Source organism: Micropterus dolomieu, linkage group LG07 (genome assembly GCF_021292245.1).
Source record: "Micropterus dolomieu isolate WLL.071019.BEF.003 ecotype Adirondacks linkage group LG07, ASM2129224v1, whole genome shotgun sequence".
Lineage (NCBI taxonomy): Eukaryota > Metazoa > Chordata > Actinopteri > Centrarchiformes > Centrarchidae > Micropterus > Micropterus dolomieu.
Genome location: NC_060156.1, coordinates 13,792,841 through 13,811,337, shown reverse-complemented (window position 1 = coordinate 13,811,337; position 18,497 = coordinate 13,792,841). Strand labels below are relative to the sequence as shown.

Genomic DNA, 18,497 nt, shown 5'->3' with positions numbered 1-18,497 from the left:
CAGGTTGTAGAGACAGTTATGAGAACACAAGCCATTACTGCAGCAGCTTTTGTCTCACATGGGAGATTACAGTCATTTTATCAGACTTTTTGAGTCTCCAAACACAATCCATTGTTAACCAAGATCATCCTGTTTGGAGTATGGGAACCACATACCAAGCTGCCCTTGTTTAGACAAGAATACACAGTATTAGCTTTAGCAAGCCATCATTAATGGAGGGATCAGACGAGGAGCAAGGCCTCCTTTCATCCCCAGGTTCTCTGCTGGAGACAGTACATCATTTACTGTTGAGAGGAGCACATGGCTCCAATCCTATACAGTGTATGTGTATGTGTATGAGAATGTGTTCATGTGCATGTTTGAAGTCTGTTTCAGAGGCGACTCCATGCTCATTTGGATGCTCGCGTAATTGCGGTGTGGAGATCAAAGGATCGCTGGCCGAGTGATGTTCCAGAGGAGACTTTACCACACAGCCCTCTCCTCTGTGCAGAGGGGGCCGCCTGCTGCTCACCGCTCCCCTCTCCCCTCTAACCATGCACTGCCCCCTGCACATCCCCGCTCGTAAAAAATGATTAAGGCCGCATTTGTCATGTGTTTATGACTGAGAGGCATTGCGTGATAGGGAATGGCATCTACGAGAGTCTATCAAGAGGCTTTCTCCTCTTTCCTCGGCGTCAGTGAGCTGCCTGGAAGACTTTTTCTCTGCGCCACATACCGTAGTTTGTGTTAGAGAGGGTCATTAGAGCACTGTTGATGATGTGGTGGCTGCAGCCTGCCCAGTGTTAGCTGGTTTTCACTTGTCAATTAAGTTATTGTTTATTTTACAAGCTTGTGGCCTCACCATCTTTACCAGTCTTTACTTCTTTTAATAGGTTTGATATCAGATACTTATTCAATCTTCCTCCGAGAACTAAAAGCAGTCATATTTTATCATGGTAAAAGACACACTTAATACTCCAGTTTTGATGTGATGTTACTTCTTTCTTGTCATTTCTTTTTCTGTTTTTTTTCCTTCTTTTTCTTCTTTTGGACAATGTGCATTAAAGTAAATTGGTGCCTCTTAAGTAGGTGAGTTGACCTTTAAGGAAACCAGCAAGTGTGACCTGTGAGTGCCTCTGCAGTGTGGGTTTTTTCCTGGTGAGTGTAAGAACTGCAGGGTACCACTGCTTGGAGCTTTTATTAACTGTGTGTATATATGTTTGTGTGTGTGTGTGTGTTTGGGTCTGTTTGCCTGATTTGTCTATGTCTGTGTGAATGTATAGGAATGGGCTTGTGTGCTTCTCTTTAGTCTGTATAAATGTTCCTTGATTCTTATTATTTCACTCATTCAAACATTTTTAATACTTTATCACGTTGAGCATCATTTGCTTGAAATGTGTGTTACATTATAGGTACCTCTGTCTTGGTACTCTTTATGCTTTATGTCATCAAAACCACAACTGAAATAGTTACATACCACAGCTGCTCTTCCAGTCAACCTTTTTAATAATCTTTTTTTCCAGCCACAAAGGCATAAATTGTTCTTTCGTAATGAATTGCCCCTCATTTTTGTCTGGGATGATGTAATTCAGAAAACCGTATGCCATGCTTGTACTCTCATCAGCCATTTCGGATAACTATGATGTTGAAAAGTCTGCTTGTTTGTCTTCAACAATCCCTTGTCTGGTTTGATCTCAGCAAAAGGCCTTGTTTCATGTTAAGGTGTTGTTAAGAAGGACACTGACTCAGCTCCCTTTATACATTAAAGGATAATATTGGAGGTAGTCTATATTTGTCTTATTGTCAACAAAGACCAACAATTAATCAGTCCTACAAACAGGTATTGTCATTTGTAGCCAAAACCTGATATTACCTTTTTGTCTGTGCCATAGAGCTCCATTTTTGTTTAAAAAAACATATAAAAACACATGAATGAGCCATATAGTTGCACTGTGAGACATGTTTCTTTATTGCAACGAACATGGGCACTGTCATGTATATTGAGTCAATCTCACGTGATTGAGACTGTGGTGACACTGCAGTGACTAAAGCCGTGAAACCATGAGGTGACATTGTTGATACTAATTTAAAAGAAATCCAACCACACTTAAAAGGAGCAGAAAGACAAGAAATTGTTATTTGCTGAGTATAATACTGTGGTTGGCCTGTAGGAGGAGCTTTGACAATTAAAGTAGAGGAAGCCCTGACAGGAGTTGCAGCATGTCAGTTGTGTACCCTCTGTCCTGAGACCTTAAACCTATTTCCTCCAAGCCTTCTCCAAACAGATCATATGGTAAATAGATCCTTCGTCTGCCCAGCTTATTGTTGTATTGTTTTGGTTTTGAAAGAATCCCCGTAATGAGTTAAACTAGCATTTTCTTTTTGTGTGATCATTTTGAGAAACAGACATTTACCTAGTACCTGTCAAGATTTAGAGATAAACTGAGATAGGTTGTGGAGGGCTTATGATTCACTGAAAGCCACTCCATGAGAGCAGTCACTGGAGCCCACTTCAGCTACTCCAAACCATAATTCCTATAAACACAAGTGAAACTTTATTGAGTGCAAACCACTGGCTCCATCCAAGTTTTTTAGGAAAAGCTATCTGGGGAGTTAGAGTTCTCTTTTCAAAGCCAGGAGGGAGACATATGATCTCTTTCTTCCTTTTTATTTTGTGCGCAGTTGTCCGCTCACTGCTTGTGCAGTGTGGGATCCTGAGAAACAGTTTCCCATGGTAAGATGTGTACCCTCTGCCCACAGTCTGTCCTAATGGATGCCTTTAGCTAGCTTTCAATGAGAGAAAACAACAGGAGAGGCTGTATAGTAAAACTGAAACAGATGGCCCTAATAAAGACCTGTCGTTCCAGTTAGCCTGGTTATTGACTGTCCCTAGCGCAGGTAATGAAAGGACACTGTTGACATGTGACCCTGTTGTCTTTGTTGTGTCCTGGTGGCGAAGACACAGTGCTGTTGTTGTAACTAATGAGACAGACCCTAAACCTGAGACTAACAGAGGTTTTCTCGATTCTTGTTTGTTCTTTAATGACCCTGCAAAAAATCAGTTTGCACTCCAAAATCCAATACAGCTTGTCACTTCTCCCTCATTTACCAGGCCCAAGCCCAAGGACGCTAATGCTGAGTGGGTCTCATGCAGTTCATAATGTATGTAGACACCTATGTAGCAGCACACCATGCTTGCTTTCTTCTGAAGGCACCCTGGGAATTGTTTCCCTGTAAAGCCTGCAGTTTGGCATTGCATACATAAAAAGAAATGTCTGCAAGTTTCAAGTCTGTCTAATGATACATTTTGATAGCTCTGTCTATGTTGAGCTGTGCTTTTCATTATCTTTGTGATAAGGTTAAGACTCACCACACATGCCACAGTGCCTGCAGCCTCGACTGCTCTAATGAGACAAATAAATGAATTTAGTGTTGCCATATACGGCTCCTGAACGCTTATTATCTGGATTATTGTTGAACTCTTATGAATGAGGGAGAGAAAAAAATGCCGAATTGGAAGGGGGCATGATTGGCTGATGTTACATATGTCCTTGATTACCTTCCTTCTGCTTTTATTCTAATAAGTGGCATTCTTTGTACTCCCTGGGACAGCTAGACAGTCTGACACACGATGAGAATAAATATTGCATGTGGTAGACATTAAGCTGTCATCCTGGAAAAAAAGAAGAGATGGAGAAATCCGTGAGATGTTCTTCGCCGCTACACTTTGCCTGCTCTTGTCACAATTGTCACATCTTGATGACTCCCCCCACTATACCCAAGCCCCCTTATTTTCTCTCGCCCAGTCAACTGCTGTGAATGACAGCATGGATACCCCATATAGAGAATTATTTTGGGTAATGTAAAATGTACTCCTCCGGGTTAGAGTTTGAATTTCTGATGTTTGCGTATTTTTTATTCATACGCATCTCCCAAATAGCCTTAAACAAGGCCATAGCTTTGATATCGTCCCGACGATGATGGTAAAGACAAATTTTTTTTAAATGTAAGAATTTAATGGGTGTACTTATCAAAGAAAAAGAAAGTTGTTCAAAAAAGCTTGTTACCAGCACACCCTCAAGGTTTGTTTGAGGTATGATGTGAGATGATGCTCTTAATTAAAGCTGCTCCCATTGTGCCTGCACTGGGTTCTGTTTCCACCAGCCCATGATTGCTTTGAAGGCGGAAAGAAGTTGACAATATTGGAGATTGTGTGTGTGTGTGTGTGCGTGTGTGTGTGTGTGTGTGTGTGCGTGCGCATGCGTGCGTGTGTGTCAGATCTCCTTCCTTGAAAATGCCATTCCATCCGGCCATGGCCACAGGGAGCAGAGAGCGTCTGCACTCTTGTCGCTCAGGAGCTCACCACTGGGAGGATGAAAAGCATCCCACAGAGCCGCTGACTTCCCAGCCTCAAAAGCCACCATGAGCTCATACCTCTCATATGTGTCTCCCTTCACAGAGGAAGGAAAGGGGAGGGGGTTAGTAGACGCTGTGTGCTGCAGCATCCTAACCCCCTAGTATGCTCGTCCCTGCAACTTGGGACCATCAAAACAGAGGGGAACCTGGGGTTATTACTTGATGAGTCTGTGCCTGGCATGCAATACAGCAGCTGCTGAGATATGTGAAACAGCTCAGTAACACATAACGGCCGGTGTACCCAGGTTCAGGTGCTGCGCCCTCCATCTGTGGGTGTGTCAGTGATGAAGATGCGGTAGTGGATTACTCTTCAGGTCTGTCAGCATTCAATTGCATCTGAAAGGAGCACTCAAACTGGAGATGATGGCCCACCTTTTACAGGCTTAACTGGGTAAGCACTCCTAATAAAGCCAACCTGTATGAATGTATGTCAGACACAGTCCCAGGTCATTGTCTCAGGTAGCTGCCCCTGTACTTTCAAAACTCCCATTGTTTCTCTCTCCTGAGCCATTTAAGCAGATCAAAGCTCTGACAAAGCCCAGGGAAGCCCCAGGCATGTGGAAACACAGGAATTATCCCCCCCTCAGGATTCCCAGACAAAAAGACAAATAGACTAGGCCCAGAGGGTGGTCCCCTGAGGGACATCTCCATTCAAAGCCAGCCTGTTGTGGAAGTACCAATTGTTTTTTGTCATTTCACAATATATTGTGCTTTAAATAAGATGTATTGTAAATACAACAGGCATCAAATCTAAATCTTAGAACAACACGACATGTTTTTCTAGATGTAAGATAAACAGATATTGATTCATATCGCCTTGTTTTTATCAGTTAGAATATCATGTTTTAGATTTGTAAAAGTTTAATAAGAGCACGTATTTTCCTCCTTGAATTGAGGGCAGCAGGGAAAGCACAAACATGGCTTGTTCCTTAGCTTTGTTTGAGCCTTCAAGCTGGTGAATGATTAGCAGAAATAATGTCCCTGTCACCCTTAATCACATTAAAACGTGGTTAACATTTAATTTTTCCCACTTGATATGCAAAAATTTCCACTTGATTTGCAGCAAAGGCCATTGGAATTCCATTATAAAAAGAATAAAAATTTCAGGCATCATTTGTTCAGAGAGGGATATCAAGACCAGAAAGTGCTGAATCTTTCTATTAACTGAGCAGTGAGAGATGGCACAGCAATGCTGGGACATAATGGGAGACTGACAAGACACAGACACACACACACATCCGCGATCTTTCTCAGTGGATTTCTTTTTGTGTAGCTTAGACTTGTAAAACCTTTTCAAAGACTTCTACGACAAAGAATTTTATTATTTGTATTATGGAAATTCACACATCCACATAGAATATTTACAATTTTCTCGAAAAGATGTGGATGATAAGCAGAAAAGAAATTATCCAACAAACATGATACAGCCCCTGACAGATACTGATACGATGCCATTATGCTTAACTGTTAACAGACCCTGATGCACAAAAAACATGATTCCTGTAAACGCTTTGATTTTCATGAACACCTTCTTTAATTTTGAATTTCATGAATGAACAAAGACAATACAATAATCTTGCAGCATGTTTCAAATAAATATTTTCTCCAATTTACACATCCACATAACATTACACACAAATAATTGGAAAGGACATAAATACAAATTTCAAAGTGGCATGGGTAGACAGCGTCAAAGTTGACAGAATTGGTTTTGGGAGTCATGTTGACGGAGCACCAAAGCTCTTAATTGACAGTGCTTTGTTTCCGGAGTTGAGGGAAGGGGGTGTTTCATGTTCCTGTGGCAAGGTGTTTGTCTGGTCCTGTGTCACTCAGTGCAAGGACCCAGAGACCCCCGTGCTCATTTGCAGCTCACGTTCTCCGTCTCCGGCTTCACATTATTAAAATCATCCCTCAGCCTTCTACCAAGAGCCTCTTTGTTACTTGGCTGGCTTGGCTCAGCTCTGTCAAGTCTTCACCAATTACAGTCTCAGGTACAATGGTCTATTCAAAGGATCACAGCCCTTGACTGGTGTGGAGAGAGTGATTTGTGAATCATTATTCAGCCGCCTGTAGAGTATGCAATACCTGAGGAATGCAAATAACATGCCACCAAATAGACAGCTGTGCTGCTAAAAGTGACAAACTACATCTGTTATTATCTCAGATTGGATTTTTTCCCCTCTTGGAGTGCTCGCCATCTCCTGTGTTTCCAGGTTTTCAGCTTTGACTAAATGTGTTTTATTTTTCTGTCTTTTTATTGGTGAGACATTGGCGACTACCTCATTGTGCTGGCAGTCAAACGTCATATCTGCATCCATAGTGCGAACAGAAAGGGAAATATTAGGTTGCGGCTCTTAATAGATGTGCATCTGAACAGACGGACACACTGGCATATGAGCCATTTCAAATTTACCCTGTAGTATTATTCTAGCTTGTTGGGAAAAACATCCAATCAAAGCAAAACTGTGCCCTTCCTGCGCCCGTTACCCTGATATATATTGTATATTGATAATCATTAGATAGGAGCAGTGATATGGTGCTGTAGATGATAAAGCGGTGACATTGTTATTGGAATAGATGTGGTATTGAGGTGGTCGGTCCCTCCCAGTCTTTGATTCTTATGGGCTTTAAACAGGAAACTAGGATTACAGATAATGACAGGGACCCCTTAGAATCAATCCAGCCCAGGAGCTCTGTCAGGGCCGCCGTGTGAAAATGGATTTGTGTGATGCTGTTCTTTGAGACCTGTCCAATCCCAGCCTGAGAGCTTGTGGGGCTAATCTCATAATTGCTCTAACCCCCTTGTATTGTTCTGACTGAGGGTTACTATTAAGTGTGAGGATATCTTTGTCCTGCAATGTCAGGTGTCCTACTGGACTGGAAGACCAACAGAGAAGGGTGGTAAAGAGAAAGACAAAGACACATATGAGTAAGGAAACAGGCTTTATGGTGAATGTTTAGTTTGGAAGAATAAACTTTACATGACTTTTAAAGTGGAAAAAATAGTGTAATAATATTGTGTGTTTTGAACTGGATGGAAAGTAACTAAGCACATTTACTCTATTATAGTACTTATGTGTACTTGATTATTTCCATTATACTTGGACTCCACTACATTTCAGAGGGAAATATTGTACTTTTTTACTTCACTAGATTTATTTTACACCTACAGTTACTATTTAAAGATGATCAATGGTGGATGAAGTACACAAATCCTGTACTTGATTAAAAGTACAAATGCCCTTGTATAATAATACACGAAAAGTAGAAGTCTTCATTTTAAATTTCTACTTGAGTCAAAGTACAAATCTACCTGCTTTTAAATAAAGTATCAAAAGTACTATTAGAATGGCTATGTTTGTCAGGGCCAAACGATCATCAAGACAGTTACCAATTAAATTTCTGTCATTCACCTAATCGTTTCAGCTGTAGACTACTTGTATAAATTGTTGGGTCAATTATTTTTTAAAATCTTCATATTTTTTGTGTGTAAAAAATTTATTTGTAAATTAACTAGTAACTGAAGCTGTCTGATAAATGTAGTGGAGTAAAAAGAAGAGATGGAGAAAAAGAAGTGGAGTAGAAGTAGAAAGTGGCATGAAACGAAAATACACAAGTACAATATATACCTCTATTTTGTACTTAAGTACAGTACTTGAGTAAATTTTGTGCATTAAACACACATATTTCTGTGCTATTGCTATTGGTAAATCTCTGTGAATCGATGCTCTTTTGTATAAGCACATGTCAAATTTTCAGTTGAAAACTTTTATGGAGACAAAGTCAACTCTCTGAAAGAAATGCCACCTTTGGAGTGCAGTTTCCTGCAAACACTCATATGTTCAGCTGCTTTCATGAATATGCATACACCAGCGGATAACACATGCTTTCATGCTAATCAAGTCCTCCAACTAATTTTATGGCTTCTGATTTTTTACCAGGTTGGTGAAAATCAAGGAGTGGGTGGACAGTCATGATCCCGGAGCTTTGGTCATCCCCTTCAGCGGTGGCCTGGAGAGCCAGCTACAGGACAAGAGTGAAGAAGAGAGGAAGAAGTACTGCACAGAGCACAAGACGCAGAGGTTAATTAGCATTCAGTCTCCCCACACTTTATTATCAGCTGTGTCCTCCATGCACTCCTTTAATTGCATGTGCTGATAGAATAATAAATGGCAGAGTAATTACCATTATAAAGCAAAGGATCCCTCTTCTTACTGAACAACTCAGTCAAAGGGTTTTCCTCTAAATTAAGTTTTTAACTGTCATCTGTCATCTGTAGGTATAATTATAACTTGGGCATTTTGGGTTTATTGTTCTCCTGTGAAAACCTTTATGGAGAGAAAAATTGTGACAGCAGATTTTTTTTCCCCTCTTGGTGCAGAACGAGGCATCGGGTTGAATTCTTAAAAATGCTAAATGAGTCTTCAAGCTTTCTAATTAATCAAGGGAACCATTGGAGAGTTGAATGTCTTATGTGAAATGAAGTGACCAATCTTATTCACTTAATGAGTTTATATTGGAATGAATGGGGCCTTGCCACTGAAGTGAACTTTGTCTAGGCATCAGTGGCAATAAATAATACTTAAACAGTTCAGACCCCTCGATTCAAACTGAAATTTTTGTCCACCAGTGCTCTGAGCAAGATCATCAAGGCAGGCTACGCAGCCCTGCAGCTGGAGTACTTCTTCACTGCTGGACCTGATGAGGTCCGTGCATGGACCATACGGGTAAGAGCCAGCTGCCTGCTGTGCACATACATGTGAGTGTGTGTACCAGACACGCACACACACACACACACACACACACACACACACACACACACACACACACACACACACTGAGACATACACACAAACGAATACACACAGTGCCCCACGTTCCACCCTGCTGGCACCCTCACTGATATCACACACTTTCAACTTTGTCATGGTTGTGCTTTAGCTAGTCATTACAGGCCAAGGATAACTTCAATTACTGGTGAGCTGCTGAACAGTGAAAGTGGGGGCTACATTGATTGAGGAGGGCAACAATTGATTTTGCCCATTACGTCCATGAGAATGTTTCCATCCTGTGCAGATCTGGCTGCCCTCCTCCTGCCGCTGGAGATAAGGAGCCTGTGCATTGTGCCTGCCTAATCTGTGTGACGGAGGTTGTCTGTGCCAAAATTGATGTCGCTTTTCATTCGACTGTTTGTGGGCCTTGCTGGGAGCTCCTCCTCCTCTGTGCGTCTCAGTTTACAGAGCCCGGCTCGCCAAGAGCTTTGTGCAATGGGATCGCAGGATTTACATCAGTACAGATGTTGGCTTTGCATGCTGGTATTGTGTAAATATTCTTTCTTTTTTTTCTTGAGCAAATTGAAGGATTGAGTGCAGAAATAAAAGGGTATTTCACTGGTCAGGAGTTATATATATATTATAATTTCTATTATAAGTTCATGTAGGTGGTTTAAATTTAAGTAACTTTTTGAAAACTCAAGATTTGGGTTGTATCCTGTCACACTTAATCATATCAATTCTTCCATCCCATCAGAGATTTCAAGGGATTGCAATTTTAAAGAATTGCAATTTTCCACAATGGCATCTATTTAAAGAATCGCCAAGCAGATCATTAAAGTTTTGTTCCCTGAATGTCAGCTATGTCAGTTTACACATTTTGATGACAAAGAATCTGGAAATTTTCTATGTTGTCTTTGTTCAGTATCCTTGTTGAATAGAATGCTATATTATATTTATTTGGAAGCAAAAATCTCATGTTGTGTGTACACATTATACATGTCTATGTCTATGTGTGTATATATGTATATATATATATATAACCCCCTGACAAATATTCACATTTTGATCATAAATTTATGGATAATTTTTCCACTTTTTCCTTACATAATGATTTTATTGCTGTACTTCACATGAATATCAAACGTATATGTAAAGAACAGCTACCTTCACATGACTAATTTAAATATGATTTGGTATTAATATTAAATGTGTTTTTGCAAATTAGATGAAACATGTCCACACATGTTTGCAACCAGGAAAATGTTTGCGGTGGCATCTCAGACATGTGCAACCCAGAGGGGAAGCTGAGCTCACTTCCATTTTCTCTTCTTTTTTTGTTTGTTTTTACACAGGACACATTACATTTTAGTCAGATGACATCACCGAGTTTAGGTGCATACTCGTCTCAGCTTGACTGATGTCCTTTCTATTTACCAAAAAAAAGTCCTGAAACACTTCAAAGGCATCCTCAAAAACACGCTTGTCCTCCTCCACATAACTGATTACAGCCAGCCTTGATTGTATGTGAGGAGCATTTAGTCAGGTAAGCATCAGTGAGTAACTATATTAAGCCAATACATCTTGCATTGTAAAAACTACACTCAGTAATGTCGTGTTCCTAAGTCCTTTAACATGCTTTATTAGGCAGCCTCGAGGTGACTATTATCTATCAGCCTGCTCTGCATAGCTCTTAACTAGGACAATGTGGATCTCTTGTAATGCTCCGTATGAAAAAAATCCCTCCCTTAATCTATTTTTCTCCAGATAGACAAACCTTGATGCTGATTAATGGTAGTTAAACTCACAAGCACTCTGTCAATGAGATTGCAAAGAGATGGTAATGTATTAGAGTCATTAAATACGCATCATTCTTTTGGCATGAAATATGTTGACCCCAACCTGATTATATACATAATTAAAACTGCTCAACAGTTCCTGAGCACAGAGCTACAGAGCAGAGAGAGAGCAAGCAGGTCGACAGACAGGAGTCATAATGATGCACAGAAGCCACGTCACTTATTTGGGTCATTTGTCATTTCCACCCAGCATTATTTCAGCGCATATAAATTGCACATTTTATCACTCGCCAGTTGTGTCTTAAAGAGGATTCAAGGTGCAAGGAATTTAAAAAACTATTAACTAGTTTTTGTGTTTTGTAAATTGGCATCGGTAATAACTAAATATAAGTTTTGAAGATAAAATCATTCATGTTTATTCAAAATCAATTTAAAGACATCAGAACAGTTCCACATACTCCAGCAGCTCTGCTGTGCTACCACACTGAAATATTATTGAAGGTTTGAAATGAATTTGAATTACCAAACTCTGGTGTGCCAAAATAGTAAGGCCTAATGCAGTGGCCTCTCACTGCAACACTGGGTCTTCTTGCTGTCATGACCAGAGAGCCTGAGCAGCGACCCACAATGAGGCAAGATTGCTTGGACAGAAATCAATACCAACACGAAATGGGAATCAGAAGGCATTGATAGCGGTGCTGGGTCCTTATCGGTGTCCAGGCTGCCCTAGCAGGGCACAGCCGAGTGGAAAGCTATCCAGAAATCAGGACTGAGGCAAGAATACCCCCAACTACAAACACCCCTGAGTGATGCTCACAACACTATCACCCTATCAAACACCATGTCGCTCGCATGCTGTAATCCATCTTCTCCAAAACAATTCATTTGTCCTCTCTTTTCCTTCCCTGTGACAGAAAGGAACTAAGGCTCCACAGGCTGCAGGGAAGATCCACACAGACTTTGAGAAGGGCTTCATTATGGCGGAAGTAATGAAATTCCAGGATTTTAAAGAGGAAGGCAGCGAGAGTGCTGTCAAGGTGAGCAGTCAGGGTGCCAGAGGATGAGGGGAAGTCTCCTGTGATCAGTGGAGCTGACAGTCGCCACACAGCTCCTACTGCAAACTGCTCTTCACCTTTACTCAGGGGAAGAAATTACTGCACACACTCCAGCACCACTCCTGACAAGCCAACTGATTCTGGCTCTAAACACTGCCATTCTGCTCCAGCTGTGCATATCTTTATCACAATGTGTCTTAACTGGCTGATGGTAGTTCTTCCTCGTGGCTCAGCACAGTCACTCAGAGGTAGCACTTCTTCACCTCACCAGGCGTTTATCAGATCTATAGAGTGCACTGTTAGCTCAGAGCTCTCTGTTGCCAATTCCCCAAGCCACCATAGGCGTGAGACAGTGATATAAAGCGGCAAGTTAAATAAAGTGTGAAATTCCTCAAATAAGTACTGTGTCATGGATCGGTTGCGCAGAAATACAACTTGCATATCTTGTTTTTATTATGGCCGGTGTTTGTTTTGACCTTTTAACTGGGGTGTGGGGTGTGCACACTCCTGTCAAATGTAATAATTGATTTCATGGTGAACTTGTGGAGACAATAACTGGGCACCAACTAAGGAGGGACAACATGCTTCAAAATGCTTTCCTACTACAGGTATTGTTTTTAGGTTTGGCATTTATTTAGTTTCATTTTGGCAAACTGTCATTCAGCAGTTGAAGGTACAGATTTAATATTTAGTTAATTAACGCTGTGGGATGCAAGATTCTCTTTTTTAACACTTCATGTCTGCTTAGACACATTTGTAAATGTAATTCTCAGTTAATTAAATTAAAGCAGAAGGGACTCTAACCTAACTATGTGTGACATTTGTGAGCTGCAGCTGTAAGCCATGCTGTTACTATCCCACTATCACCACCATCAACTCCATGTGCCCACTTACAGACTCAACTAATGTAATTATGGTGACACACAGGGACCTGCAGGGACCAGTGTGAAAAGGAAGCACTATGAAAACATTTAAATCTCTTTACTATTCAAGCCTTTTTTAAATACGTATTTAATATTTAATGCAGCGGCAGTGTATTGTCCACACCCTTCATAAGCTGCAAACAGAGGGTGAAATGTGTGGGTCTCTGGGGAGTTTTCACCATTGTTATCCAAGGTTGAGATCTGAGTGTCAGCTCCTTACTGCATGCTCTCTTACTAATCCCTCCTTGGGCCTCATAAGAACATGGAGCATTTTTGACTGTGGCATTAAGGTCTGTGCTATTTAATGCCAGTTGTGGGAATAGGCTGTCTGAATAGGGCCAGTGTACGGGGATATCACATTATTAGTAATCATATCTGCTTAAGCCAAGCTTGCTGCTCCAGATGGCTGCTTTCAAGTGCAAATGAACCAGTTAGACGTGTCTGGTTTAATACATACTCAGGAATCACAAATAGCCATTGATTTTTTTCCTGTCTCCCTCTCCATCCAGTGTTTCTGGTGGTATTGAGCTTGGATTAAATGGTCTCCTGAGCCTTTAAAGGGACATTGATTCTTCTAATTAATTGTGCGCTGTGCAGAACCAGAATGCATAAACCTGTCCATATTAGCACTTCAAGTCAATTATTTTGAGTTTGCCGGGAAGGAGAACAAACACTTACTGTATACAAAAGAAATGTTAGAACTTATTTTGTTTCCTTGAGAAGTTTGATAGTGCTGTAATCAAAGACTTATTAACATTTTGTGCTTGTGCACATGAAACTGAAATGAGCAGAAGAGAGGATTATTCACTCAGTGGGAATTCAGGCACCCCTCGAACAAAACATGGATGCAAGTGTGTGTGTGTGTGTGTGTGTGTGTGTGTGTGTGTGTGAGAGAGAGAGAGAGAGAGAGAGAGAGAGAGAGAGAGAGAGGGAGAGAATATGACATCTGCAATTAGAGTAAAGTTAATATACCTGATAACATGGATTGGACACTAATCCTGAACTATTATTTTCTATTATTATTTACAATGTACACTGATATTATGTATGTGTTGTACCGATGAATGAAAGTAGCTAATAGCTAAAGTATGTGACAGTCCATTACACAATATTTTGTTAATATTTTTTAATGTTAATTTTGGTTTTCCTTTGTTATCTTACAGGCAGCAGGAAAATACAGACAACAAGGAAGAAACTACACTGTTGAAGATGGAGACATCATCTTTTTCAAATTCAATGCACCAAATGCACCAAAGAAAAAGTGACACAATAACGATCTGTTTGTTTACATAACTGACTGTGCTTGTTACTCCTTTTTTTTCTTTCTTTGGCTTGACACCCAATGCCACACTCTTACTTTCTCCCCCCCTCTCTGTACCAAAGCACAGGGTCAGTAAACTCTGACAGCTTTGCTATTTAAGATCAGGTTCGGCCCCCACTCCAAATTGTAGCAGCATTTGAAGGAGCATATTACTCTCCAGATACTTCATTAATCTCCATCACGGGTGCCAGCCCTGACACAGCTGACAGCGGGGACAATGCCACCTGCTCCTCTCCCCCTTCAGCAGATAATGCATGTTTTACAGTAGCCCAGATGTCTACACTCAATAAAACATTGGACAAAACCAGTCTGTGTGTGTTTTGGGATGTCTGTATTGAGTGGGAAGCTGCATGGGGATGGTGATAGCGGTCCTGCCGACCACTGATTAGAGAATTAAAAGACACAGCTGACATTGACTGTAGCAGAGAGGCGACAATTATAATTAAATCTGCTAAGTGATGCTGAATTTAGAAGGGCACTTGCAGGATGCATGCGTTTTGGCCAAAATAACTGGTCAGTTTAAATTATTGTTTGTAAAGTGATTGAGTTAACCTTTCATTTACAATTTTTATTTGATTTATGATTGATTAATAGTGTCTTCTCCTTCACTGTTCTTACAGTTCTCTGCGGCAATCCTCAAATATTGACAAAAATTGTATTTGTTATGTTTACAGTTCCTTTCTTCTTGCAATGAGGGCAAATACACCCCTACAAAAAATAAATAAAATAAATATTCATTCAATCAAGTTTTTTCACAAAAAAAAGTCCACATTTTATAATATTCTGTATGGTATGAAAATAAAGGTTGACACAATCCGCAAGCACAACCAGAAAACGATTCCTTTTGTCTGAAGTAGTGTTTTTCTCGCCCCTATACTTTGTGTGTAAGTGTTTGTGAAGCGTTTATGCTGATGGGATTGTATGGTTGCAGCCGCAGTGCTCCACAGTAAGATTGTGTTCTCCGTGGGAGTCCGAACAAAGAGCTGTAGATCAGCAGTGCTTTGCTGAATATCTTGTAACCATTAAGACTGCCGAGAACAAAATGGCCTTTTGATGGGAACAAAAAGATTGAATAAAAATGGTCATTTTACAGAGATAGTATTGCATATCCAAGTTTTGGATACGATGTTTCACGGAGCCGAGCCTGTGCTAGCACTACAAAGCACAGTGTTTGTCATGGAAATAAGGTGGATTATAGTCTTTAAGGTCTGAGATCAGTGGCAAAATATAGGATAGTGTTGTGGTTAGATGGAATGAAAGACAGATGAACATGTGTATAAAATAACACTAAGCTTACTTTGCTTGGTAACTTTAGTATTAACCACTGATTTTAATCACTCATCGATATTTCATGCAGCAGAACAAGAAAGTCGTTGTCACAGGTCTCATATATGCTGTCTTCTATACAACAACAGGTTTTCGGTTCAATGTTTTCTAAGTGAAACCATACAAAACCTCTGGAGAACACAATGGGGGCTTGAGACAAAACAGTTTTAGCATTCCTCTCGGGGTGGTGGTGGTGTTGGCCAACTTAAACCCCGCTTAGATGATTATTCATCTGCTGTAGTTTTGAGGCTCAGGGGCTGACGAGTTGTTCCCAGTGGTCTGGGTCATAGAGTATTTTGTTTTTCATAAAGTGACAATAAATCTTTTCAGAGCGAGTAATAAAGCTATTTAGAATCATGTCAATGTTGTATAGGAACAAAACAACTTAACATAGTCGTCGTGTTCTGTAAGTATATCCTCAATGCGCCTGTTTCGGGGTATGATACTAAACATTTAGCTGTCACAGGAGAGGCAAGAATTAATGAATTATAAACTCATTGGGTGTCCTTTCTATCCTGACACCATGGAACACAGTTTAAAGTAGTCATGCAAACATAACCACTGGTTGGTGCATGATGAAAACAATATGCATGCAAGTATTCAGAAACAGAAACATGATCAGGTGACGTGAGTGGCTTGTAAAAGCAGTCTAACTGGTATAACCTCTAAGAAATAAAAACAAGGCCAGAAATGTGGCAGATTCTCTCGTGGTACAAATGTTCTGTCAGCACCATCAATCAAGCGGTGCCACTCTGCCTCGAGGCAAACCACAGTGGCATCAAACCAAGGATGGCACAGAGTGGAAAGCTCGCTTTTAAACACACACCCAAGAAAGCAGACCACGGACTGCTGTTGTAAATCACATGCACCCCAAAGACCTTTTGAAGAATTAAAAAGAAGGAATGTGTGAGTTATAACAAATAAACATATAAATAACTATGGCATATTTCAGAGCAGTTACTATGCACAAGGGATTATGTTGGTAAATTCAATGGTTATTATAAACCTTTTGTATCATATCATTACAGAGAGGAAATTATCTCTATTCTGGATGACAATGAAAGTATTGCCATGTTGTAATTACTGCTATTGTGTGACTTCTCTGTCTGACACATGCACTGTAAACTGTACATAGAATAGACATGGAATCAATATAGAATTGGAATATAACATTTCATGGTTATTAATGACTTTATGCAGTGATTTCCTCTGATTCCTGCAGTACTATCACGATACAAGGTGGTGCTTTGATTTATTGCTTTATTTATTGAGTGATAAAGAGCTGGCAGTATTATGTTGAGTGAAAAGAATGCCAAAAACAGCTCCGGGGAGTCTCAGAAAGGAGTGTTTAAATCATAACCTAAGGTTGACAAATTGAGTTTCTCGTTTGCATCTGCTCTTGTAATTGTATATATCTGAACTATAAAATATAATATACTAATAATGTTTAGTTTTAGATGAGATTTTCAGAAATTTGTAAATTCAACAATATGTTATATTACAGAGGTCATAGCTAAAGGCTGCGTTGTACTGTACTACGTTATATTGAGATGTTTCTAATAAGTTGTCCTCCCTATTTACATACACGAATATTAGAAACGCCTCTGAATGTAATGAAGTCCAGTACACCATGACCACTAACTTCGACCTCGCTAAAAAATGTAATTGAATGAACACATCTATGACAGTGCATGACAAAAACAGAACATTGTAGGGATCATAAAAGTAGACTTTATGAACAGTTGTATTGGATTGCATTAAATTGTAATAATGTCTACTCAACAGACACACACAAACCTCATTTGTACATAGAGAAACATATTATCGACCATATGGATTCAGGTCACTTCCCACACACTTGACCTACCAACCAGACCTCAACCCCTTTACACATTTCTCAGAAACAATTCTTCTATGTACAGATTCTGTGTGTTTGTTGTCTAATTGTTGTTTATGTATATACATATTCATATTTCCATCCCTCTTACCTTTGTCTGCTTAACTTTGTTTAACCTTGTTGTCTTTGATCATTTTTGTATCATGAGAGCTTCTGAAACCAGAGTCAAGATCACTTGTACATGTCAGCTTGGCCAAGTTGATTCTGTTACTAAATGCACTTCAGTATCCTGTATGAACGATTTTGAACTTCCACACTAAAACTATCATAACAACCTTTCATGCAGCTGCCTTTGACTCAGCTGTTACTGTATGTAACAGATAACTCTCAGTTCCTCTGACAAAGACCAGTATGACTGTTCCTGTCTCAGGTGCTTGTCTATAACACACTTTTGTTATTCCATCCACACCTCTCCATGCTGCACCAGTTTCAATTCTATCTCTCTGCTCCCATTTACAGTGTCCCACAAGGTGCCTCCAGCAGGGCAGTTTCTCTCTGCGGGGTCACTGTCTCTTGGACTGGCCTTCATGAAAACAACTGTCAGTATGTTAATATGAAACAATATGACAGTAACTCGTCTTATCTTTCACAGTTTTGTACTGTGCCACAACAACAATGTCCACTCCTAGAAGACAGTGAAAAGAGACTTTTGCATTGAAAAAGCTTGGATTACTATTTCAAATCATTTATTCTGTGAAGATTTTTTTTTTTTTAAATGAATGCATCCTAATTTGTATCATATTTCCCGACAATACTTAATGAAAGCTGAAAGCTAGAGGGTCTGTTATGTTGCAGTTATATCTATCACACTGAATGCTTATAAATGTTCCAAAACTCCCACTGGGTAATTGCTCCACAGACTTCACAGATTCCACTCATGAGGTAAATACAAGGTCTGTCAATAGAATTGTATTTCTTTTGTTTGCAACTTGAGAGAACACTCACAGGTCTAAAGACAAAAACCACGGCAGTTATGTGTCCCGTGTAAGCCACTGCGTCCACCAGGGTG

The 18,497-nt window shown here is 40.1% G+C and overlaps 1 protein-coding gene across 2 annotated transcripts in view; it reads left to right on the top strand.

The window, feature by feature from the left end:
* Positions 1-14,961, top strand: part of LOC123973698 (obg-like ATPase 1) — a 39,378-nt gene extending 24,417 nt beyond the window's left edge. Inside the window, exons 8-11 of one of the 2 annotated variants that reach the window (XM_046053921.1) lie at positions 8,337-8,477; positions 9,026-9,122; positions 11,881-12,003; positions 14,108-14,961. In XM_046053921.1, the coding sequence (XP_045909877.1) occupies positions 8,337-8,477; positions 9,026-9,122; positions 11,881-12,003; positions 14,108-14,209 (463 nt within the window). In that variant the 3' untranslated portion in view covers positions 14,210-14,961. Of the gene's footprint in view, positions 1-8,336; positions 8,478-9,025; positions 9,155-11,880; positions 12,004-14,107 lie in introns of both variants that reach the window. The other variant, XM_046053922.1, reaches the window with a different exon arrangement.
* The last annotated feature ends 3,536 nt before the right edge of the window (positions 14,962-18,497 follow it).